The 27,010-nt window shown below is 39.8% G+C and overlaps 1 protein-coding gene across 1 annotated transcript; it reads left to right on the forward strand.

Annotated features, from left to right (window-relative positions):
- The first annotated feature begins 500 nt into the window (after positions 1 to 500).
- Positions 501 to 27,010, forward strand: Bpnt2 (3'(2'), 5'-bisphosphate nucleotidase 2). The gene is made up of 5 exons (XM_032906303.1): positions 501 to 1,111; positions 12,751 to 12,913; positions 14,038 to 14,133; positions 20,137 to 20,298; positions 21,584 to 27,010. Exons 1-5 carry the CDS (start codon positions 731 to 733, stop codon positions 21,850 to 21,852), a joined length of 1,071 nt encoding a protein of 356 aa, XP_032762194.1. The 5' UTR covers positions 501 to 730; the 3' UTR covers positions 21,853 to 27,010.

The raw sequence follows: 27,010 nt of genomic DNA on the forward strand, positions 1-27,010 counted from the left end.
CTGCTATTATAAATATCAATGTAGACATCTACTATTTGTCTAACCCCAAAGAGGTCTCAACCCATAGGTTGAGAAATGCTGGCTTAGACCATCCATCACAAGGCCAGTGAAAGGAAGAACCACGTGACATTCCTTTGTCAATGTCAGCCCCTCCCAGCTTGTAGCCAAAGGAAAAGTGACTTAAAGCTTCAAGACCCAAGTACTCTGGGCCATGGGGGAGGCTCAAATTGGTTCGTTTTTAAATGCCTCGTCGTCGTTCTCTTTTGAACGATCAGAGTGATAGAAAGGCACTGTCACTGTGGCTCTATTTCAAACACATATAGTGGCACAAGAGACCGACTTGCCGCAAAAAGCCACGTGGTCTTAAGCCACCTCCTAGAACCCAGGCCAGCAACAGCGCCCAGGCCCCGCCCCCAATTATGGGGCCGCCCCCGGGAGGGGCCTGTTTGGACAGTCTCCGCCTCCTCTCCCCTCCCTCGGTCTCTTAACCCGGATATACACTCTAGCTCCCCTTTCACCTCACAGCCGACCGTTGGCCTACGCGGAAGGCCGAGCTGCCAGCTGCTGGCTGCTGTAAAGCAGGGGTGTGGGGTACGGGGCGCGCGGGGCGGCGGCAGCGGCGGCGCGGCTTTCCCGGGGCGGTGATGGCGCGGGAAGGCGCCGGGAATCGGGCGCCGTTGTAGCGGATTCTGGGGCCGGCCTAAGGCGGCCTTAGCGCCAGTCGCGCGCCATGGCCCCCATGGGCATCCGCCTGTCTCCGCTGGGGGTGGCCGTATTTTTCCTGCTGGGGCTCGGGGTGCTCTACCACCTCTACTCCGGCTTCCTGGCCGGCCGCTTCAGCCTCTTCGGCCTGGGCGGCGAGCCGGCAGGCGGGGCGGCCGAGGTGGCGGTCGACGGGGGCACGGTGGACCTGCGGGAGATGCTGGCGGTGGCAGTGCTGGCGGCCGAGCGCGGCGGCGACGAGGTGAGACGAGTCCGCGAGAGCAATGTCCTCCACGAGAAGTCCAAGGGGAAGACGCGCGAGGGCGCCGAGGATAAGATGACCAGCGGCGACGTGCTGTCCAACCGCAAGATGTTTTACCTGCTCAAGACGGCCTTCCCCAATGTGCAGGTAGGTGCTGGGTCGCGAGCGCGGTCGGACCTGCTGAGCCGGGTTCGGAGACACCGACGTAATGTGTGCAAGGTCATGCACACGCGAGCTGGGGGAGCTTGTGGCTTTTCCACTCGGGGCCACGCTCCTCCTCCTCTCCCTGTTTGTGGGCGGGCGGGTGTGGAAGGGCTTTGGTGCGGGGATGCTGGCGGACCACACATCTCTAACCCGCTGCTTTCTAAATGAAGGGATTGAACCCCTTGGACCTTTGTGTTCTCCTAGGACTTTCCTTGATGTGGTCGTGGCTGTTGAGTCCAGGTTATCTGTCTGACATTCGATCTGACCACTTAGAAGGGCAGGGCCTTTAGAAATCTTTAGTGTGCCAGACCAACGGGAGGAAGGGGATGTGATCATGAATTGCTGAAGCTGTAGTTGGAGCAAGACCCTGTTTATAAATGCTGTGCGGTTTGGGCTACCTTTCAAGGAAACATTCGGAGTTAATGCTTTCTCACAATTTCACGTCGGTGCGCCCTCGCACTCAAAATTAGTAACATCTACCTTTTTCTGTGGTACGTTTCTTGGATAGGAGTTGTCATTGTCTTAACCTAAGCTTTTTTATTCCCCCTCTCGGATTCCTTTCACTACGGCTGCTTTTTCTTTTTCGCGTGTTTGCGCTCGCGCGCGTTCTCTTACAACCTTGCTTTCTTGTGGGTTCTTTTAAGTAGGCCAGGCGGACCTAGAATTAAGCTTCAATTAGAATTCAGTATCCACTGCCTCAGCTTCTTGAGTACTGAGTGCTGGGTATTATGGGGATCTCCAACTTTTCAGTTGGCCTTTTCCAGTTTATTGAATTTTGGGGGAAGGGCTCACCATAGTGTAACAGAATCTTTTAAATGTGTCATCTAACAGTAGATAGGTTTTGGCTTCCAACAAAAGTTGCTTCCAATAATTTTATTGATTAGATAAAAAGTAAAACTTAAGCCCAGGTTCCTTTGGAAGGCATCCGACTTGCAGACCTTCAAAGAATTGGTATTGTCATTGAAGAATCTCACATCTAGGTAATGTTCCTTCCTTTCTTACATTATTGTTTTGGTTTTCTTTTGGTCCTGTTTTGTTGTTACTGTCTCCCCGTTTTTTCCTCCATGAAACATTAGATTTCAACTATTAAGCTGCTGAATACCAGATGTAATTGAAATCACTGGGTTTTTTTTTTTTTTCCCAAATGCCTTCCCAGACAAAACACTGAATATTTTCAAATTTTCTTGTATTTTTCCCTTTATTACTGTGGCAAATAGCACCTCTGTTTGCTTCTAGATATGAGGTATACTTGTGAAAAACGTTGGTCTTCTCAAAATATGTGTACTGCCCTAAAAGTTAGAGGAAGAAGTGGGAATTTGGGGTTTGTGTGTGATATTTATATGGTACTATAATGAATACACTTAATGTATTCTAGATAGCAGCTCAAGTACTGGTCACAGGACCTTTCCTTGAATTAAGTAGTAATTTCTAAAAGTGTATTTCATTTGTGCCCATTTTCCAAGTGGGTGATCTGGCTCATGACACTCCAGAGCTTATGTGCACTCGCTCCTCTTGGAGGAAAACATACCATTATTATTAGAGTATAGGAAAATGTAGCAAGCACAGCTGCTTCAGCCAAGGTAAAGTCAGCTACAGCACAAGTTTTGAAATCTCTCTCTCTCTCTCTCTCTCTCTCTCTCTATATATATATATATATATATATATATATATATATCTGTATCTCTCTCTCTCTGTGTCTCTGTGTGTGTGTCTGTCTCTCTCTCTCTCTGTGTATCTCTCTCTCTGTGTCTCTGTGTGTGTGTGTCTGTCTGTCTGTCTCTCTCTCTCTCTCTCTGTGTGTGTGTACAAGTAAGTGCTTAAGTTTTCACATATTAGCAAACACAAAGAAGAGCTGCCAAGGGTAGCATGTGACATTTTACTAAAACACACTCAGCTTTTGGATTTCAGATGTTAACTTAGTGCCTTAATAGAAAATAACTTTTCTCGTGGCTGAATCTTTGTCTGCCTTCATTGTTCAGGTTAGGTATTGATTGGTGTAACAGAATTTTGTATTTTTTTATGTACATTGGTAGGCTTAGGGTGAGTAATATTGAACTATCTCCTTTACTCTGATTTATTAGACTATTGTTTTTTTTGTTTGATTGTTTTGTTTGTTTCCTTTCCTCCCTCTTCCAAAGCCTGAACACTATCCTCAATGCTGGCTATTTTTTAAGCCTCATTCCAATTTATGTATATATTTATTTATTTATTTTGAGAAACTTCTTGCTCTCCAGTTAGTTCATTTCCTAATGCAGAGTAACCATTTACAAAGCACAAGTATCCCCTCCCGTTTAAATCTTACTGCCTTTCAAAATGGAAGAGGTATGTTTCCTTTCTTTGCTCTACTTCCCTGTTTGGAGTTTGAAGTATAAGACTGCATGTTTTATGTTCTCACCTTCATACCTTATAGTGGCAATTATTCTAGAGTCCTTTTGGGGTTGGGGTAGGAGGTGTTCTTCCCCAAGAGAGGCCAGTGACACTTTAGATTGCCATACCCAGGGGTAAAATGCATTCAAAAGTCAATAGAATTAATACCCTTTAATGCCCGCAGACAGCCCTCCATGTGAAATCAGTATCTGGCTTAATTTGTAAGATCATGTTCAGATGGACGGCACTCCCTAGAAGTGCAAGCTGCCCAGTCAAACACAAGTTCACTCTTCCATTGCTACAGTCTTAGAGGCAGCTTCTCTACGGCTAAGCAGTTTGGCACTGGTTAATTTCACTGCTTCAAAGTAGTAATAATTGAAGGCCATCTTACAACTGCCTGCCTAGTTCTGGGTAAAAGCAATATAGGTGATATAGCAAACTCTAGTCTTAACCACCGTGTTTTGGACAAACGGAACATAGTGTTATAAGGAAATCACAAGGTCTGTTTAAGTGGGTTTTGGTTGTAGGTGATAGAGATAGAGAAGGATAATGAGTCTTTAGGATTGCATAAAAATGACAAAACTGGACCTGTAGTTTCTGGTAGAGCCATCTAAAGCTGTAGAAAATGCTGGATTCAGTTCTCAGATCTACAAGAGAAATAACTTGAAAGAAATCTCTTTTTTTAATGGAAGCATTTTTTTTTTAAACTATTTGTTTTGATTATGTGTGGGTATTGGTATGTACACATGAGCACAAGGGCCCTCAGAAACCAGAGGTGTTGGGTCCCCTTGGAGCTGGAGTTAAAAGCATTTGTGAGCTGTTGGACTTGGATCTTATAAATTTCATTAATTTCTTGTTTATTTTTACAGTGCTGGGAATTGAACTTAGAGCCTTACACTAGCTTGGCGATTGCTCAAACACTCAGCTATATTCCTAGCCTTGAACAATGTTTTAATGGTAGTCCTTTGTACACTTGATTAGTTCTCTTTGGGGAAGGTGTCTTTGGTAGCAGGATGTGGAAGCAAAGATGATAAGAAGGTGAGGAAATAGAGGCAGTGCACCATGGGAAATCTTAAGTTGGGCCTCTAAGAAGTTGGCTCAGGTGACACTTGGGACAAGAAGAGTCCAGATTTGTTCGTTTGTTTGTATTCAGTTCTCATTTCCATCCTGGGCATATGAAAGTTCACAGTTTCTATATCTCTTACAATAATAAACACATTAGATATTGTAGCCAGTGAAATATGGATAAAAAATGTGACACATCTAACTTCTTGGCTGATAAAAAGGTTTAGTTTTCCTCTTTTCCCTGTCATATTGACATGGCAGAACCACACTCGAACAACACCAACTGGGTCAGAGTCACAGTAAAGGACAGCTACCTTGGACGGCAATGCCTACTTAGTTTTTCCAATGAATATATTTTTTCTCTTCATATCTAGTACTCTAAGCTGTTTAAGAGGCATGATAAATTCTTACATTATGCCTCAACATGGAAGAGCAGTGGAAGGGAAAAATTGTAAGTGGATTGGGAGGTAGGAGTAATGTAAGATACATAGAAAATAACACAGTAAAATGGTAGATCGGGATTGAGGAGATAAAAAGCATATGGGAGAAAAAACATGGTTTTAGATACATTTCACACACTATAATGAATGATAGGGTGCCCAGACTTTTGTGATATATATGAGCACTAGACAGACTTATGTAGAAGAACAGCTAGACGAAAGAAATCAGTGCTTACTCACTGATAAGTGGCTATTAGCCCAAATGCTCGAATTACCCTAGATGCACAGAACACATGAAACTCAAGAAGGATGACCAAAATGCGAATGCTTCACTCCTTCTTTAAAAGGGGAACAAGAATACCCTTGGCAGGGAATAGAGAGACAGAAGGAACACCCATTCAGAGCTTGCCCACATGTGGCCCATACATATACAGCCACCAAACTAGACAAGATGGATGAAGCAAAGAAGTGCAGGCCAACAGGAACCGGATGTAGATCTCTCCTGAGAGACACAGCCAGAATATGGCAAATACATAGGCGAATGCCATCATTAAACCACTGAACTGAGAATGGGACCCCCGTTGAAGGAATCAGAAAGGGCTGAAAGAGCTTGAAGGGGCTTGAGACCCCATATGAACAACAGTGCCAACCAACCAGAGCTTCCAGGGACTAAGCCACTACCAAAGACTACATGGACTGACCCTGTGCTCCAACCTCATAGGTAGCAATGAATAGCCTAGTAAGAGCACCAGTGGAAGGGGAAGCCCTTGGTCCTGCCAAGACTGAACCCCCAGTGAACGGGATTGTTGGAGGGAGGACGGTAATGGGAGGAGGATGGGGAGGGGAACACTCAGATAGAAGGGGAGGGGGAAGGGTTAGGGAGATGTTGGCCTGGAAACCAGGAAAGGGAATAACAATTGAAATGTAAATAAGAAATACTCAATTTCATAAAGATGGAGAAAACAAAAAAATATTTAAAAAAAGAAACTTTAAAAATAAATTTGCTTTATTCTTGAAAAAAAAAAAAAAGAAAAAAGTGCTTAATAATACAAGTCCAGTAAACAAATATGTCAGACAAGCAGTTGCCAAGAATGGGTAGAAATTGCAATACTAGGTATCATTTACATGCATAGCCTGTATGGTCAGTTTGCAATTTTCTGGTTTCTAGAAATTTTTTATATCACCCACTAAAATCATAGCTTCTCTGTAAACTTCATTTTCTATTTCTATCATAAATGACTTCTTTGAGAGTAGCCAGACTGAGGTAAGAAGGGGTGGTAGTGTTTATAGGAAGTCAAAGGCTTTTTGTAATTTTGTTATTAGTTCCTGGTTAAATCCCATGGACATAGATCATCAATGAGAGTCTTTGTCCAGCAACTCGTAAGAGCAGATGTAGAGACCACAGCTAAACATTAGGAGGGGCTTAGAAAACCCCACAGAAGAGGGTGAAAGGATTTTAAGAGCTAGAGGGATCGAGAACACCACAGAACACAGGCCACAGAATCAATTACCCAGGGCACATAGGGGCTCACACAGATGAATCAACCATCAGGAAGCCTGTACAGGCGTGAGCCAAGCCCTCTGCATATGTTACATTTATGTAGCTTGGCGGTCTTGTAGGACTCCTAAAAGTGGATGTATGACTTGTTTGCTCTTGAGACCCTTTTCCTCCTCCTGCACTGCCTCTTCTAGCCTTGATAGAAGGTTTGTGCTTAGCCTTACTGCATCTTATAGGGGAATTTTAATCCAGCAACATGGTATCACATCCCAAGACCTTCTAGGTCTCTTTGACCAGGCTAGATTGCAGAGAGGCCACACACCTGTAATCAGTCCCTCTGGCTAGAGTAAGACACACCCTATGTACACTCAGCTCCCATGAGAAGAGAGGCAACTTAAGAGAACAAGTCCACAGAGAGAGGTAAGGAGTGAAGGGAGGCAGATTTTCTAGGACAGTTTTACAGAGACAGGTTGCAGGTGAAGACAGAAAAAAAAAAAAAAAAGAAAAGAAAAGAAAAGAAAATGAATAGGAGCTAGAAGATAGAACAGATTGTTGTTGGAATCTGGGATTCAGCACACAAACTACTCAGACACCTATCTCAGTCGAACAGGGCTGGTTTATTGAACATACATCACAAGACTGATGAATAGGGACACAGTCCAGACTCTGGAGCTGAACTGTGACCCCTAGTTAGAATCCATAGTGTTTTTAAGCCTGAAATCCACAAATATCTGTGCCAAGTCATTCTACCACTCAGGATTTAGGAATAGGAAATTTCCTTAGGAACATGTCTTTGTTGTATACTTATTCTGTTCCATGACTTGAGGTAGTCAGCTGCGGTGGGGGACTTACCTTGCCTAACATTTATGTTTTAACTTGCCAACCAGGATGTCAGTTATCCATGTATGTGACTCTTTCTGCTGTTTAGGGTGTCAGTTCCCAGGGAGATCTTGGGAACTTGGGAATACACTGGAGCAGGTGTCTCTCTTACGTTGGGTCCAGCCCAGTTGCAGCTTATGTATACAAAATCCATAAAAGCTCACACACAGGTGCAGCAAATACTGTAGGATGGTTAGTTTGGGTCCAAGCCTATTGTGGTCAACTGTACAAAGCAGTTCTAAGTGACTTTTATTGTGATTGGTTACCAAGAACACCAAAGAACAGAGCAGAATATTGTAATCAACTTCAACATGAGAAAGTTTCTTAGTAACAGCACAAAATGTCTAAACTAAACATGCAACACTTACCTAGGCCTTAACAATTGCCAATGTTAGTTGGAAGTCAAGCAGAGCAATTCAGTGAGAAGCTGAGAGAAGCCAGGTTGCATCAATCAGCTTGAAGAAGAGTTTGGGCCAGAACAGCTGAGTTGAACCAGTCAGAGTTCAGAAAGAGCTAGAAAGGGTGAACTTATTTAGCCAGAAGCCTCTGTGACAATATTTACATCTTGTGAATAAAAGTTACATTTACGTCTTGTTATGCCATGCTTGGTTGATATCCCTGGGACTCCTGGTCTTTTCTGAAGGGAAATGAAGAAGTGGATCTGGGAGAGAAGAGGTATTGGGGGGAGCTGAGAGGAATGGAGGGAGGGGAAACTAGTTGGATATAATGTAGGAGAGAAGAATAAACTTTAAAATATAAAAATAAGAAAGAAGGGAAGCTCTGTAGAGGAAGTGACTTTGGTCTGTCTTAGTCATTATTCTATTTGGTAGCCAAAATAGCTTTGAGTGCAACAAACTAAATATTTGTTGAATAAGTGAGTGAATGTAGTACAGAACATAAGAAAAATATAAAGGTTATTACAAGAATCAAGTGAAATAATGGTAGTAGTTAAATAAGTATAGATGTGGTGATTTAAAATTGGGAGGTAGAAACTTCAAGACTCATTGACCAACCTATGGGAAGTTAACAGTGGGAGAGGCCTAAGCTTGCAACCTGGGAGCCTGAGGGTTTTCAGAGACATCTACCCAGGTGGAGCTAGGATCCTTGACTTCACACTGCACCAACTTTAGAGGAGTCAGCATGAAACAGTGAAATATTTGTTGCTAATATATCAAAATGCATTTGATAGTAAGTATTTTACACCTGACAGTCTGGAAATATTCTTAAAGTTCTGTGTTTCCTCATGGCTTAATCATCAACTGCATGTCTTGGTTTGTTTCTTGCATTCTAATTTTTTATCTCCCTCACACTCTTGCCTCCTCCGTATGCTGTTAGTATACATTAAAGAGAAGGCAGTTGGCACTGGGTTGTGCCCAGTAGCTATAGCTTCCATTACTCTGATCTCATGCCTGGTGCCTATCACCCAACAGTGTTTGCTTCCCAATGCCCTACTGCTCTGGGAGCAGACTAGGAATGCGCTTCATTTGGCATCTACATTTGTTATTTCAAGGGATAGAATTCACTTTCTAGCACCTGCTGTGTTCTCTTTTAGGTCTTAAGTCAAATAGCACCTTTCAGGATTCTCTAGTTAACCTGGTTTTTGTTTATTTATAAAAGTCTTTCAGCAAAGTCTGTCTATCATAACATTCGCTCACTTAAGGTGTACAGTAATTCGCTCACTTAAGGTGTACAGTAATCTGGTAGGTTTGCCAGGTTGTGGAAACATCATAACTATAAGGTTTCAGAAGGTTTGGTCTTTATAGTCCTTTGATTTCTGTTCCCTGCCTCAGGCAACTACCATTTTATGGAACAAAATTCAACAAAATCTTAGGCTGCTGTGGTGCTTGAGTCTTCCTTCTTTCACAGAGCTCCTGGGATACCTCTGCCCTTCCCAACATTGGTGCTTAAGATCTGTTGTTGTAAAGTTATATAAAAAAAATTGGTGTCTTTTACTCCCTCTAGATCCGGCACCATAGTGCACCAAGATATCTGACAGACATCTTCATCTCAGTCAGCAAGCACCTCACCCGCTCTGCTCCATCCCATATCACACTGTCAGAAACAACACATCCCATCTCCGTAGTGGCCCAGTGTCCTCAGCCACCACACACTCTCTTAAACTTAAATCACCACATGAAAGAACACACAACACAATAACCTCTGACCCAGTTGATAAGATATAATTGCCCACCTGAACATACAAAGCCCAGTACACATCCATCTTTTAAGAATATTCATAACGGGGTTGGGGATTTAGCTCAGTGGTAGAGCGCTTGCCTAGCAAGCGCAAGGCCCTGGGTTCGGTCCCCAGCTCCGGAAAAAAAAAAAAGAATATTCATAACAACCTGTAAATACAGAGTGGAATTTTTCTGCAGCTCCTCCAGTCTTCCGTGTCCTTCTGTTCCAGTCTCCTCTTCCCTCAAACTTTTCTCCTGCCCATCCTTCCTTCTCATCCAATGACAGGCCTTGTTCTATCTTGTGCCTGCCTCCACCTGTATGGCAATCCTACACGGATCCGTACACAGAACTTAATGCTTCTACTGCAAGCATGTTACAAACTGAGCCATCTCTTCAGCCCCATTAATTTTTATGTACAGATTAATTTTAAAGTACAGATAAGTAAGTTATTTGCTTCACTGTGTATATCCTAATTTCTAAAAGTAAATGAAATTCTAAAACATTTTTGATCACTAGTTTATACAAATGGCACATGATTTAAAGTAGGTATTGGTAAACCCACTATTTTTATAATTTTTAGTCTCTGACAATTTTATACATGTATATAGAGTGTCTCAATCATATCCACCGTTCACTACCCCAGTCCAACTCCTTCCAGGACCCTCCCATCACATTGCTCTTCCAACTTGTGTCCTTTTGTAATTACTTATTTTAACCTAATAAGGCAAAGGAGTCCTGCACATGACATAGCCTGGGGTCATCTACTGGAGCATAGGCATACTATAGACTACTATACAAAACATAACTCACTTTACCCCGTTATGCGTAGGAGCCATCAATTGCCAGTAGCTCCTTTGCTAAAAGTGGGGGCCTTTGAGGACCCCACTTCCTCTGCTCTGGTATTTTTAACTGGATTGGTCTTCTGTCAGGCTTGTGTTGCTGCTGTTCCTGTATGCAACAGCCATGCCATATGCAGAGAAAAGTGTTTCACAGTATCCTGCCATGCCATATGCAGAGAAAAGTGTTTCACAGTATCCTATCAATCTTCCAGCTCTTGCATTCTTTCTACCTCCGCTTTCTAGATGTCCCAGAGGCTTGGTGCGGACAGAGCTGATACAGCTGTCTCATTTATAGTTGAGAACTCATTATCACGTTCTCTCTACACTTTGAACAATAACGGGTCCCTTATTAACCACTGTTTGCTGCACTGCTGTAAATGCTTCTCTGACGAAGGTTGGAGCATCACAAATCTGTGGATATATTTGTAAAGATCTAGGGTTTAACAAGATGTTTCAGTGGTTAAGAACAATCCATCCTATTACAAACGACCCAGATTCTGGATCCAGCACCCAGAGTGGCTGCACACAGCTGCCTACTTGAATTACCTCTTCTGGCCTCCATGGGCACACATGTGGTACTACACATACTCACAAAAACATAAATATTTAGAAGACAGTTTGATAACATAATTTAGAAAGATGACAATAAGTCTTCTAGATCCTACAGGCTCCCTAGTGGTAGGCTTTGACCATGTTTATATTAATAAGCTCACCATTTAAAGCAGTCATTCTGTGTAGGGCAAGGCCATTATTTGGTAACATCTGAAGACATTTTTGGTTCTCAAAATGGAGGAATACACCTAAGAAGGTTTTATAGGCTTCTAGCCAGGGCTGTGGTAAAACATCCTGCAGTGCACAAGATGGGTAGCTTCACAGCAAATCTATTCAGTCAAAGCAGTCAGGGGTGCCAGTGAAGAAAATGTCAATTTAAAACAGTTTGCTATGTCCTTTTCTTAACAGAACTCTCACTGTATACACTACTACATATCCATATACATGATGGCTTTTGGGAAATGCTAGCTCTAAAAATAATGTTTGTTGAGGGCTGGAGAGATGTCTCAGCAGTAAGAGTACTTGCTGTTCTCAGGAAGGTCCCAGCCAGGCTGGATTCCCAGGATCCACATGGCAACTTACAAACCTTCTATGTGTCCAGTTCAAGGAGGCTCTACACCATCTTCGGGCCTACAGGGTACTAGCCATATATGATAACACAGACATACATGCAGACAAGACACACACATACATACATACATACATACATACATACATACATACATACATACATACACACATATATGAATTAAAACACATTTGTCTGCATTCTTTTCCTTGCTTCACAATTTGATATATTTGTGCTAAATCAGATTTATTTTGTTTTAATTTTTGCTTTTTTGAATAAAACGATAGAAATCTTTACCTTCTTGACCTTTGATGTATCTTAGATATATAGTTAAAAGATAACTAGGTATTTTTTATCTTTTTTGATTGCATATTTTAATTTTATTTGTAATATGCTGGTATATCTACTTAGTGATCTCCTTTTCCTTCCTTCTTTTTTTTTTTTTTTTTTTTTTTTTTTTTTAAAGATTTATTATTTATTTAATGTATCACATATTTTAATTTTACAGATGGTTGTGAGCCACCATTTTGTAATTGAACTCAGGACCTGGGATATCTACTTAGTGATCTCCCCCTTTTCCTTCCTTCTTAAAGTTACACTTTAGGCTACCAATTTCCTCAGCTATTTTATCCCTTACCATTCAGATTCTCTATTTTAAAGACACATCTTTTATATAGCTACATTGTTAATGTTCTGTTTGCCTCTCTGTGTAGCTTTTTATGTCCAACATCCTAGAATATATCTATTTTCATACTTTAGGGATTTTTTTTTGTTTTGTTTTTGTTTTACTTTTAGTTTGTAAAGGAGTCTTATAAATTAGCCTAAGGTGTCCTGAGATAGACTCCTCCCTAGCATTGGATGGTAGACATGCGTGTACTACCAGAGCTTCAGACCCTCAGTACTTTTACTTTTGATTTAGTCCTGGGCAACTCCCTTCTGTCATACATGTATTTGGAGTCTATATTTGGAGTGTCTGTTTTCATTATCCAAAACACTAAACTTGAATATTAGATTAGAAAGTATTTGAAAATAAGATGTCAATTGGAATTTTTTATGTAGTGCTTTATTGAATTCCTTGAAGTATTTTAAGGCTTTCGTTAATAAGAATTTATGTGAATTCTTTGAGATGCATACTTTCGTATTTATTAAATAATAATGATTTTCTCCTTTGTGCCTAACATCTATTTCCACTGTAGATAAATACTGAGGAACATGTGGATGCTTCTGACAAGGAGGTCATTGTATGGAACCGTAAGATTCCTGAGGACATCCTTAAGGAAATAGCTGCTCCTAAGGAGGTACCAGCAGAAAGTGTGACTGTCTGGATTGACCCACTTGATGCTACACAGGAATACACAGGTGAATGGCAAATGTTAGATTGTCGTTTTATATTAGCGAACACAGACCAAGGCAAATATAGTGTGTGTGTGTGTGTGTGTGTGTGTGTGTGTGTGTGTGTGTGTGTGTGTGTGTGTGTGTAATAGCAGATACTCTATAAGCCTAAGAACTTTTCCAGTTAAATTTTAAGAATTCAATTAGATTTCCAGACAAGCAAGCTAGCTTAGTAAGGTTTTATATGAACCATTCAGACAGATGGCTGATTCTCACTTGTCTTTCCCATACCATAGCATGTTCCTCTAATTATATTAGATTATTCAAGATAAAGAACTCAACTTGATACTTAATAGTGGCACCAGCATGGTATTAGATAGACACCTAGTACTAAGAAAAAATATAAGAGAAGGTATAGTATTATTCTTGCCTAGCTCAAGTTTTATCTCTGTGGTCTTATCTCAGGCTGTTTCTCTCCCAGAGGTATCTAATTTCTGCGTCACACTTTCCTGATATATATTAAAGTTAGATAGTTTGTCCCACTACGTGGCAAAACCCCAGAACATGGGAGTTTGTACTTTTTCACCCTAGCATTCTGTGTATTGACCTTGAACATAATATATACTCAATAGATTATTACCATTAGGAAGAAAGAGAAGATAGAAGTTATATGCTTAATAACTAAAGTTGTAAAACTAATTTATATTACGAGTAGATAGTAGGAACAGCATATTGAGCTTGTTTGCAAAAAGAATTTTTCTGAAATAAACTAACCTGAATATATGATAATTGGCATATCCCTTTGTCCAGGACTATTTTAACCTTCTAACTTGGTCTTTAAATTTGATTATAAAATTATAAGTTAATTTATATCTAAAGATGAATAATTGTTATCTGTACTATACAGATTAGGAAACTAAATTCAATTAACTTTAATTTGCCTCAAGAAATGGATTTACTGAAACGATGGACTGGGTGAATAACCCAAGAAACTAAATCACATAACTACTTAGTAGCTCATGTCCTTTTACTTAGGACAGTTTAGCCTTTGACAGATGTTTCCCATCTAAATTCTAATAAGGTAAGTATCCTATTGTGTGCTGAAATTAAACACAGTAATTTAACAGCCATGCCTTTGTGTTTTCTTCTAGAGGATCTTCGAAAGTACGTCACTACCATGGTGTGTGTAGCTGTGAATGGCAAACCTGTGCTAGGAGTTATTCATAAGCCATTTTCTGAATATACAGGTATGCATTATGTGAGCACCTTTGAGAGGCAATGGTACTGAACCATTTGTCCAAATTACTCAACTATTATTATGATTTTAAAAATTGAAGTTTGTCCTCTACTTCACTGACTACAGTGAGGATTTTATGGCCGACACTGATAGTATGTGACAGAACATAGCTTCCTTAAAAAAAAATCTATTGAAATACTACTAGGTAGAGACGTTCTGCAGCAAGGTGTCTTGTGGTTCTTTCATGGTGTTGTTGGAGTTGAGGCCTAGGATTCTTACACTGGGTTGTGAAGTGAAGCTGGTGTTGTTCTAGCAAAATGTATTATGCAGAGCTCAATATTGTGATAAAGAAGAGTGCTACTTAAACATCAAAAGTGGGAGTAGCTATCCCATGGTCAGCTACAGCATGTCTCTGTAGATCCTTAGAGCCCTTGCCTCTCCAGTCTTCACACAGCCATGTTAGTTAGTTTCATACAAAGTACAGGTCAGTCAGTGATGACTGTGTTGTGAGAAGGCATGGATGACCATGTTAAGGAACCTCTTACTTAGTTAGGGTACAACCTTTGCTGGTAGCCCCGCCAATGCCAGGGATGCAGGGAAGATAATTGCACTCCATTTTCTCCGCGAGGCTACCTGGTCTTCTGATTTTCTAAGGTATGGTATAGCTAGTAATCTCATGTTTACCATGACAGCACAAGTCATTACTGTTATGGGGGAAGAATAGTATAAATAGTATTGCTGACTGTCAGCCAGGATTTGTCATGCTTTTAATTAGTTAAATTCCCATCAACTTATAGGGCAAATATTATGGCCCTTGGCACTACCATAGTCTAAGGTGATAAGGCTCTTAATTGTGCAGTGTCCACCACACCAGTATTGAAAACAGTCCTGGTGACCAGGTATTGTAGGTAATACAGTGTCATCCTCACATTTGTGCTGTAGTTTTTTATTAACTTGAGTATTTCTTATTTACATTTCGAATGTTATTCCCTTTCCCGGTTTCCGGGCAAACATTCCCCTAATCCCTCCCCCTCCCCTTATTTATGGGTGTTCCCCTCCCCATCCTCCCCCCATTGCCGCCCTCCCCCCCAGAGTCTAGTTCACTGGGGGTTCAGTCTTAGCAGGACCCAGGGCTTCCCCTTCCACTGGTGCTCTTACTAGGATATTCATTGCTACCTATGAGGTTGGAGCCTAGGGTCAGTCCATGTATAATCTTTAGGTAGTGGCTTAGTCCCTGGAAGCTCTGGTTGCTTGGCATTGTTGTTCATAAGGGGTCTCGAGCCCCTTCAATGTGCTATAGTTTCTTAAGGCTGTTTTAAAACTAAAAACATAAGCCTGTCCTGAAAGAATTAAGGAAACTATATTAAAACTAAAAACGTTGAAGATTATCCTCACCTTGAAGGCCAGCCTAGGCTGTGAAACCCTGCCTCAAACACAATTTTTTTTTTTTTTTTCCTGAACTAGCGATTCCTGGGAGGTGAATGTAGAAGCAGAAGTGTAGGAGTGAGACTTTTCACTTTTCAGATATTTGATCCTTCAAAATTTGTTAGGTCCATTTTATTTTAAAGAGTTGAAAATACCTTTTAGTTGAAAAAGTTTTTAGATAAAGTATAAACGGTCTTAAATAATAGACTAAGGTGGAGGACAAGAGCTAAGACAGAGATGTACTGTCTCTGAACCATCAAGAGACCGGTCTCTGCTCTTCTCTCTGTGGAAGTTTGCCAGTAGCCCACAGCGTTCCTGGTGGGTGAACCATCACGGTAATCTGTCTCCATGTTTGAGTGTCCGTGTATCCTTTCTTTTACAAGGTCAAATGGATGAAGGTCTGACTGTATAATTTCTAACTAGTAGTTTCTTTTCTAAGATCCCTTTTTCAGAAAATTCCACATTCTGACTTACTTGCCTTCTTGTGTCTTTTGAGGAGGGGGAGACATAATTTTTCCTGTATTCTATTTTCGTCCAGGAAGTTAAGTGTCCCACTGAGATTGTAGAGTAGCTGTTATTAGAAACCAGAGCCACACATGCGGCCTAAGACAGTGTGAATACAGCAGAGTTGGGAGTGGAGCCGTGAGTCAGCTCAGACTTGTCAGCATCTTCCAGAAGGCAGGACGGAGTCTTCCTTAGGGACTCTAGCAGCTAGTGTAGTTCATATTTTGTTACCTGTCTTCAGGACTAAAGGTACTTCTGCTCTACTCTGGGGATGGGATGCCCATGTTATGACTACAGGGTAAAACTGTATTGGAACACCCATCATGTTGAAGCAAAAGTGCATGCTAATCAGAAAACAGCCTCAAAAATCAAAACTTCCATAACTGTGTTTGGGTTGCAATCCATTCCTAGATGGGAGGTTTTGATGCTTTGCAATTTTCAACCCCATGCTATACCTTACTTAGTATTGACAGAACATCAGTGTTATCAGAACTTAGCTATACTTGAATATAATAGAGCTCTGGATAGGAATTATTGTGGCAATTGGAATAGAGCAGGTCAAAATTCTTGGTTCTTGTTTATAATTAATTCATTAAGCTTGAAATTATTAGAAATACAAGAGGTTTTTTGATAGTATTTTAATGAAAGAATGCATAAATGTTCCTAGAATTTGTAGCTATTAAAATATGTTAGAATTCTATGTGGCAAACGATGTGTAGTTATTGCTGGTCCTAAATTCAGGCTCCTAACCCTTTCTTTACTATATATGTGTAGAAAGCAAGACCCAAGAGTGGGAGTCAGCTTTCCCGTTTGTTCAGCATCCATTTCCATTTCACCCATTAACCTACTGTGGGTCTTGACCTTTTGCTTCTGTTTGTTTGTTTGTTTGTTTGTTTGTTTGTTTGTTTTAAAAGTATGAGCCTCTGGGGAGCCTGTGTTTCAGGCAATGAAGCACAGGGCTTCAATTAATTTTGCCTAGCATAGACAATAGCTGGGATAGACCAATTTTTACTTTCTCCTTCCTACTGTACATAGAGTTACTGTGAAGGAGAGGACCTCCCTACTGCACACACAGTTACTGTGAAGGAGAGGACCTTACTGTGAAGGAGAGGACCTCCCTACTGCACACACAGTTACTGTGAAGGAGAGGACCTCCCTACTGCACACACAGTTACTGGGAAGGAGAGGACCTCCCTACTGCACACACAGTTACTGTGAAGGAGAGGACCTCCCTACTGCACACACAGTTACTGTGAAGGAGAGGACCTCCCTACTGCACACACAGTTACTGGGAAGGAGAGGACCTATCCTGAACATTCAAACAATTAGCAGCAGCAGCAAACACCCTTAAAGCACAGAAAGGTTCTGTTGCCTGAGCTTGTATGTGCAGACATTCACATAATTAAAATAATATTTTGAAAATAAGTTGTTCAAGTAAGTCCTATAAATTAATGTATTGTGTGTTTAACAAAAAGTGCCTTTTAAAATACTGAATTAGTAAATGTTAATATCCTATACAATACTGACCCCTAGAGCTAGAGCATTGTAAATTCATTTCTTAGTAAAACAATAGTTATTAGCAAACCTTAATTAGAGAACTTAGAGAATTTGGCTATTTTCTTCATTTTTTGAAACTTTTTTTTTTGGTAAATAATTACAAACATAAAATTATGATAAATACTCATTTTTCCCCCAGTGTCCTCTAAATTGCAAGTACTATATTTTGCCTTCAGTATTTTCATTTCTCTGCATTGTGTTCCTGAAATGGATTTATAGTTGCTTCCTTAAAACAAGATCCTATCAAGTGAGATAGGATTCTTCTAGCCACTGCATTGCACTCTGTTCTTTTAATGGGCAACAGCTTCTCTACTTCTTAGCCCCATGCAGTTTCTTGCTTTGGAGACCAGACCACGTCTCCCATAGGACAGGTAAGTCTTCTGGGGGCGGTGGTAGGATGCCACTGCCTGCTCCTCCTTCAGGAATGTTCTTTCCTGTGTGGCGGGGAGGCTTCTTATTAGGCACCTGCTTTAGTTTTGTTTCTTTGTTCTTGTTTGCTCTTCTTCCTGGAAGGATACTTGTTGCCTTTCCAAATGACAGAGATGTCTTCTTCCTCTCTCCTCCCCAGGTTGCATATCCTTTCTAAGCCTTTTCTTCTAAGTGTTTTATTAACTTATTTCAGGTTAAAAAGAAACCTTGCCTCCTGTTAGCTGAGTTTTCCCATCACTCAGAAGTCTCTGATCTCTTAGCGATTCAAAGCTCCCACTATTGTACCGCATTGGCATTGCATCTGACAGCTGTTGTCCTGATTTGCTGTGGTTAGTTCCATGCCTTCTCATTACTTAGAATTTGTCCCTCTCCTCTGTGTCCTATTTTCTCTGTAGGAATAATAAAAGGGCTTTATGTTTACCTTATTTGTGATTGTGGATAGATTTTTAGAAGGAGGAGGCCATCATCCATGGTGTCTCAGAAACCCAGACTCTTCTTATTTTCTTTTCTTTTTCCGTGTAGCTAGGAGTACATTAACACATTCATTGATAAGCATGGTATTCCAGAGTGAGTGAATGTTAGAGTAGCAATTTGACTGGTTTACTTCTGACTAAATGTGTTTTCTTACATTGCTTGCACTGTAGTGAGGAAGCCTTAACCCTAAAACATATATGCCAAGTTATCTCTGGAAGCCCCTCCCTCCTTTTAAAGTTTCTTCAACCCCACCCCTCTCCCCCTTTTTCTTTCTTTGATTCATTCTTTTTGAGATTGGGTCTCACACCAATACCAGGGTGGCTTCGAATTCACTATACACCCCACAGCCACTTGGCCAGGGACTCATAACAGCCATCCTGTTTCAGCCTCTCCAATGCTGGGATTGTAGGCAATATCCAATTGGCTTTTTATTTCTATTTCCGTTCTACATCGCTTTCTGTTGTTGAGATAAGCATCATTCCCAGAACTAATGGAGAAAGGAAAGGGTTGATTTCATCTTGGAAATTATAGTCCATTATCAAGGATAGCCCAGGCAAGAGCTTGAAGCAAAGTCTACACAGGAGTGCTGTTTCCTGGCTTACTTCCAGGCTCCCACATTGAGCTACCTTCGTTAAAATGTTATTTATGTCTCTAAGTGTGTCTTTGTGGTTGTATGCCACTCAGACATATGAATGTATGTGTAAGAGCACCCATGGAGGCTAGAGGGGAGGAGCAGATCCTTTGGATGGAGTTAGAGGTGGTTGTGAGATACTTGACATAGATGTTGGGAGCAGAACTCGGGTCCTCTGAAGAGCAGTAAGTCCTCCTAAAGGCTGAGCCACCTCTTCAGGTGCTCAGCTACCTTCATCCCAGGCCTGCTGGCCTAGTGATGGGACTGTCCACAGGCTGGATCCTCCTACATTAAGTAGCTGTCAAGAAACCAGCTGTCCTATGGACATGCCTGTGGGCCAGTGTGACAGAAGCAGTTCTCATTTAAGGTTCTCTCTTCACGGGGATGTCTCCAGGGCATGTTCCTTGGTAAGACAAACTGTAAACCTAACTCACTTTAACTATTTTGTGTTTCAAAGTCAGGTGGGAGAATACTGTTGCAAATCTCTGAGTGTAGGAAGAGGAGAAAATTAATTTTAAATTTTGAATTATCTAAGCAGCTGTGTTCTTGTAATATTATGCTCCCTGAATCTCACTTTGATGTTGAACTCCGTGTGCAAAATACTTGCTAAGGGCTGTACTGAGGTACAATGTTTGAAGCGGAGGAAGAAAGTGGGAGAAGTATAGCTAGGAATTGAGTTACAGGGAAGTCACAAGAGGTTACAAGAGGCTCATCTGGTAATGGGGAGAGTACCAGAATTCTTATGCCAAATATTTGGTAACCATTCTAATTGTTAAGGACATGAGGCACTTAGAAGCTTTGTTTTAATATTTGCATAATATAAAAAAAATAAAGTTACTTTTGTAGTTTCAAAAATAAATCATTTTAATGGTTAAATCTGTAGAAGGTGACTTTTTCTTTTTTCAGTCACTTGGTTCGGAGTGTTGTAATTTATGTAATGCTTTGGAGTTGTAAGGCTTCAGTGTTGTTACCGGGCATCTATTTGCTTTTCAGCTTGGGCAATGGTCGACAGTGGTTCCAATGTGAAAGCCCGCTCTTCCTACAACGAGAAGACCCCAAAAATCATTGTGTCTCGCTCTCATGCAGGAATGGTCAAACAGGTTGCTCTTCAGACGTTTGGAAACCAGACTTTAATCATCCCGGCTGGTGGTGCTGGTATGTTCCTCCTGCTTCTGCCCATCTTGTGGTTCCATAGTATGCATATGTGATCATTTCTCAGGAGACTAAATTGTTTGTCTCATGCTTGGCCACAAAATAAGGAGACAATGTACTTTCAAGACAGGCTCAAACTCCCACAAGTGGGATTGTCTTACCATTACCCTTGTTAGAAACCATGTCTTACATTAATGATAACTCTCCCTAAATCACCACAAAAACATATTGCCACCACTACATCCCAGCAGGGTTGCTTTTTATATGACTTGACCTCAAAATAACTGACCTGTGTGCTTATTATCAGTGACCTGTCAGGAAGAAATACGGAGGGCTTGAGATGTTTCATGTGGCAAAAAGCTGTCAGGTATCATCCTACGGACTGCTAGAATGGCTAATCCTTAGATCACTGAATTCTTCAACTTGTACATTTTGGATGAACAAATCTTGTATTCACCAATTTATCATATATCCCCCATTCTTATATGATTTTATTATAAATCAGAGCCCACAATTTGATAAATGGACAGTAGTAAATAATCAGATATTGTGAGACACATGTAGTTTTTGGCATATTATCATCTGATTAAACCACGTTCTAAAATGTTTAATTACTATGAGATGTCTACAAGAGCAGAATGTAACTTGGATATATCTTGAAGAGGCCACATGATGAATGTTTATCATATCAAAATATTAATTCAGGTAAATAAATTAAAATCAAAACATTTGTTTTGCAATCAGCAATGCTAAGGTAGAGGTAGTTGGATGGGAGAAATGACACTTTCCAGCCTGGTATATTTAATTTGCTAATTGTATATATTTACTTTTCTAGGTTTGTCCTTAGAGGGTGACTGCTAGGTTAGTAAGGAAAGGTAATGTCCAGAATGGCCAGGGGGATGAGATGAACTAGATTCTAGATGCGGTGTCCTCATCATTGTCTCTCTCCTGCTCCTCCTGCTCTTCCTCCTGCTTCTCCTGCTTCTCCTGCTCCTCCTGCTCCTCCTTCCCCTCCTTCCCTCTTCCTTCCTCCTCTTGCTCCTCTTCCTATGCAAGTGCTGTCTCATTACTAAAGAAAGTGGGGTAGTACTCTTAAAATAGGTGTCCTAGACAGACTTGCCGAAATTGAGAATAGTTTAATATGTTGGGAAGTGATTTTAGATTTTGGCAAAGGGAATGTAGAACAGTCCTGAAGACTTCACTGTTTCTTTTAACTATGTTCTTAAAAACATTACACCCTTTTTATTAAGTCATTTGAGTAATGATCTAAATTCTTTTTGTCTTTTAGGTTATAAGGTTTTAGCCCTCTTGGATGTACCTGATATGACTCAAGAAAAAGCAGATCTATATATTCATGTGACGTACATCAAAAAGTGGGATATATGTGCTGGCAATGCTATCTTAAAAGCCCTTGGCGGACATATGACCACTCTGAGTGGTGAAGAGATCAGTTATACTGGGTCTGACGGCATTGAAGGGGGACTCCTTGCTAGCATCAGAATGAACCACCAAGCTTTGGTCAGAAAACTTCCGGATTTAGAAAAGTCGGGTCATTAGTAAGCATTCCTGACCACAGGGTGCAACTTTTCTAGATTGAATTGTCTGGCCTGAACTGTTGGAAGCTTTGAAGGACTGGTGGAGATTATGCATGGTTAAGGCCTTCCTTAAGTACTTTGGAAGTACTTATGAAGCATCAGAGACTTACTTTCCCTGTAATAGGACACAAAATCAGGGAAATTGATTTGCTTCATTTCTCAAGTATTGTCTTTATTTTTGAGACTATTTTCATACAGTTGTCATACACAAGGCGCATATATATATATATATATATAAGTATGTATATATATTTGTGAATTAAAATCTAGAGCCGAGTCTACACTCTACTGAGTCACCATTTTCACACAACAAATGATGAATCTGCGCTGTTGAAACTTCCATATAAAATTGGGTTTGAGGAAGGCTTTGTTTTATGTAGAGTTTAGTGTAACTTTGAGGTTGTATCTTATTAAAAATCAAGTCATTGGTGATTTTTACTCCTCAGATGGAAAGCACAAGAAGTCTCATTGATTAATATGCAACAAGTGGTCTGTTCATCTACCTTTCTATGGATTTAATAGAAAAGGTTTAAATAGGTTATTTTCTTTGAAAATTGTACTAACAGATTCCCCCGCTGGTAGAAAATACAGACAAATGACTGGATTATAACTGGACTTGTCTGAGTGCTGCTGTTGAATTTCACGTTCCCATGGAGGGGCCATGTTCATCCTTTCTCCACTGACCAGGATTTAGTCTTTACCAGAAAAGTTGGTTTTAAGTTTCAATATTAGTACCATGATTTGATCTATTTTCTCAGCAGAGATGAAATACACTGTAAGACACTCTAAGAATATAAATGAGTTTGTAATAGTGGAAAGTTACTTGACATACAGATTGAATAGTTTTATTTTTTAGGAATTATGTTTTAGTTAATTTCTACACATTCTCTTATTATCAAGAACGGGAATGGCTCTTTCTTTGCTATTAATAGACTTACTTAAAATAACCAAATTGTCAAATGAATTACTTTTGACACAATTCTACAGTTTCTCATTGTTAAAAAAAATTTTCTTTTCCACTCAGCAGAATGTGGTTAGAAAAAGATATGGTAGCATTTGTCATGTGGCTATAACTAAGAACTTGTTTTCTGAGCTGTATTTGTTGGTGTGAGTAGTTTTTCTTCATATGATCTAGAAAATCTATGTAAATAATCATGTTTCTTCATGTGACTTTGATGCCCTTGTAAACTTTAATGAGGAACTTCTCATTTTTTCTTTTCTTAAAAATGTAAGCCTAAAAAAAGAATTCTATTTATTTTCCTATTTTAGAGCTAAAATTGAGCAAGGGATGACATAGTAATCTGGTATATTATGCATACTTTAGGTTCGTATGTCGTGGAGCCCAAAGCCTGTCCCTCCTTAGCAGGGGACTGAATCTTCAGACAGTACGAGTGCTTTGCCCATGCTTAGCAGCTGCTAACAAATGCACTAGATTGTCCTTTGTGCGGTGAAAATTCTAAGCTTTGGTATTTGGACACTTAGTATTTATTTAACAGAACTTGTGAGTTTTTAAAACAGTTTCGGACGACTAATCTAATCACTAGATAACGTTACAGAGAATCAAACTCCTGCTTTCTCTGAGGGGATGTCAGAAGCAGGCACTCTGAACCAGAACCTGTGAGGGGCGTCTGTGTTCACGGGAGTATGTCAAAGCAGGAAATGGAGTTTAATTGGGCACTTTTTAATGTGCAGAAACTTTATCACTTATTTCAAGTAAACTAGCTCATATTTGTAAGCATAATTGATTTTGTTTTTGTTTCATTAATAGGTATCACTAAGAATAAGAATGTTGTGTGTTGTGCTCAGAAGTAAAGATGCTGTCTGAGAGATGAAACTATTTTTTATAACTTGTTCATGTTGTTTAGTTACTAATGATTTTACATACTTTTATAGGCAGTTCATTTTTTAAAAAATGTTGTTTAAGAGCCAATATACGTTACAAGGAAAATAGTATTTATTTATATGGGGTATTATTGTGCCAGAACATATCTGCTGTGGAGTATGTAATACCTCTTAGAATGAATATTAAATTGTTTTATTTCTAAAACATAGCAAAACAAGTTTATATTTAGAAACTTACCTGTTTCCCTTTAGTAGAAGCAGAGACATCCCCAGCCTCAACAGGTGACATCAGGTGTCTCCTCCTCAGACACATGTCGTCTCTTAGCTGCCCCTGCCCTTTTTCCTTTTTGGCTCTCTTTCCTAGCTAGTATGCCACCTTGCCCCATGCTTAACCCAAATTCTTTTATAACCTGATTCCTCTTTATATTGGCCACTGAACAGGTAGAATTGAGACTTTGGTAAACTTCACAGTGAAAGTGATCAATCCTGGAAGAGATCTAGTTAACCATTATTTTTGAGGCTTCATGATATGTAAAAAAAGTTACCTTGGAAACCATAAGCATTTCATGCTGCTAAATGACTCAGTACTAACATTTTTACCAAGCACTTCTTCCTACCTATCTCTAGAACATAAGCCTGGAATATGCTAGTGAATTGGATAGGGAAGCCCACTTGAAGGAACCTCATTTTTCTGTTGGTTTCCATTCTTACATCCACAGTCTTGACTTCATTTGCGTTTACAAGGCTGTACAAAACAGTCATAGTTTTAGTGGGTTTTTCTCCTTTCCCAGTTTTATGGTTTTCTTTTCCTTTTTTTTTTTCCTTCCCTTTTATTTTTTGGACTAAAATTCTCAATGAGATATGAGTGATAAATAGTGAACTGACAAGAGCGTCTAGATTTATGTTTATATGACAGCTATGGGGATTCTTTGATTCCTGAGGCTCCTTTGGACTGCTCTTCAGATCGTGTCAGAAGAAATCCTTAGGGCCAAGGTTAGGAAGAGATGCAGGATACGGAAGCCCAGGGCAGAGAGATCAGTGAGGCTGAGAGGCTAGCATTTGTCCTGGCTCCTGTCCCTACCTGCTCTTAGATGCTAAGTTCAGAAATAGGAGAACACTCTAGCCATGAAGAGTGCTCTAGTAACTCAGGCACAGAAGTACAATGGAGTGCCAACCATTTTAACTTTCTTGGTCATAGTTAATGGCCTTCCTGAGACAACCTGGAAGGTTCAAGCAGGAACTATTGGGATTGTTCTAGCTGCAACTACCTATGGTGGCTGTGTGTATCATTTCTGTGTAGAAACAGTAGTTTTTCGTTTTAGGTCTGATTAAAATGTTTTTAATGATATACCTGCAAAGTAGCTCTGTCTTAAAACCGTGTGTAGAAAAAAAAACTAATCTTTGGGAGTTTTCCTTAAGAAAAAAAGTTGTGCCTTAAATAGGGCATTGTATGTTAATAAACAAAACTTTTTTTAATAAGTAGGGAAAGTAGCTTTTTTCCCATTAAATTTTAAGTTCTTTCAGTGTGTTTTATATCAGAGTTGGGGAAAAGTCGTTAAAATTAAATAAAACTGATGAATTATTTTTGCATAATGTAGCATTTACAGTTGAAGTACATTTTTCTAAGAACTGGATCATGATATATATAAGTCTGAAATGATGTTTCATCATTTGGTTTTTAATTAGATGTAAGACCAGGATAGATTGCATTTTACAAAATTTTACTTTTAAATAAATTATTTCAGACAACTTTATATTCCTCTAGTTCTCTGCAGTAATTTTGGTTAAAAAATAGCTGTTAGTGGTACGATTTTGGTGGTCTATTAGTTAAATAATATTGTGTGTTATTACTTAACAGAGTTCCTGATGAGGGAAGGATTCTAATCTTGACCAGACATGGTTGTGAGGGGACTTCACAGTAGTGAAGTTCAGCAGTGACATGGTTCTGTGAGGTGCTGATATACATGTAAATTGTTCTTTTTTACATTATCAAAGTCTAGCAGGTATATGTATTCTGACTTAGCATTAACAGGGTTTTTTGATTTTTTATTATTTTTTGAGTTGGGCAGTAAATTAATTTAATGGAAGAAATGAGATGTTTGCCTTTGAGATAATACAGAACAAACTCTGAAGTTAAGGATGATGAATTAAAACTGATTATATATTGTGTTTGTGGTCATTCCCTAAAGTATTATATAATATATCTTGTAAATTGCAAAAGCAGGGGTATTAATGTTTGTCAATATATTTAATTAATATTATTTTAAGGTGTAAAACAAGTGTCATTCTGGAAAGACTTGTTCCTCCATTTTTAAAAAAAAAAAAAAAACTAGGAAAGTAACATACTAAGTTAACATGAGATACTTAATCTGAAACAATCCCATGTCCCCAAATATGGTCTACAGCCTTTATTATGTGGAGTCATTTGGAGAGGGACTCTTGTCCTGTACTTGCAGTTCCCAGGACCAGCCTTTGTAGTGTAACAGGGTGTCTAGAGTCATCACTCTACCTATTCATAGGGCTTGTTCATATTGGCAGTGCTGCCTTGAGCAGCCTATGCCTGTGTCACCAGAACTGTGTCCTTTTCCCTTTAAACTATTTTTTCATCTTCTCCTCCTGTTGATCCATTTCTTAAAAATGGGTCAACCATGAGAGAAATTTAGATATTTACTTTTGAATACTTCTTTCTTTTCATATATATAAGCCATGGAAGAAATAAGCCGTTTTCCTTTGGCAGAGATGCCACATTTTCATAGCAGACTCTGACCTGCCAACCCACTTCACCAGATTGAAGTGGAACTCAGTGGTGTCACCTGAAGAAACATCTCCATCCATGGCCTTAGAAGAGTGCTTTATGCCTCACTATACCACTTTTATAAATGCTATTAGTGTACTTGCTAAGGAGATGGAGGATGTCTGATTGTGCGTGTGTTTTCACCATATTCCTAGTACCTAGTGTCTTGCACCAACTCAGTCCAGACTGTGGGTTGAGTTGAACTAAAAGGTCACTACTAGTGTTAGCATGCTTTACGCCTCAGTAGTATAAGCTAGTTGTTTCCTTTGCTGATATTTGTAATTATCACCCACACACATGACGTTTTTTGCTGTCGTTTTTTAGAGTTTTGCCTTTCCTCTAGATACTACCCCATGTCAATTAACTGTAAAAAAAAAAAAAAATGTGATTGCTTCTAATGAAATAATTAACTCAAACCCTGCCCCTCAATATACTTTGACAAGTGAAATTTGAATTCATCAAATAAATCAGTCATGTCTGAAAA

Source organism: Rattus rattus, chromosome 1 (assembly GCF_011064425.1).
Source record: "Rattus rattus isolate New Zealand chromosome 1, Rrattus_CSIRO_v1, whole genome shotgun sequence".
Taxonomy (NCBI): Eukaryota; Metazoa; Chordata; class Mammalia; order Rodentia; family Muridae; genus Rattus; species Rattus rattus.

Excerpts from the sequence above, each read along its gene's own strand:
- Bpnt2 (XM_032906303.1), top strand. The coding sequence starts at position 731 with ATGGCCCCCATGGGCATCCGCCTGTCTCCGCTGGGGGTGGCCGTATTT. Across the intron at positions 1,112-12,750 it reads CGGCCTTCCCCAATGTGCAG|ATAAATACTGAGGAACATGT; the intron begins GTAGGTGCTGGG and ends TTTCCACTGTAG. Across the intron at positions 12,914-14,037 it reads TGCTACACAGGAATACACAG|AGGATCTTCGAAAGTACGTC; the intron begins GTGAATGGCAAA and ends GTTTTCTTCTAG.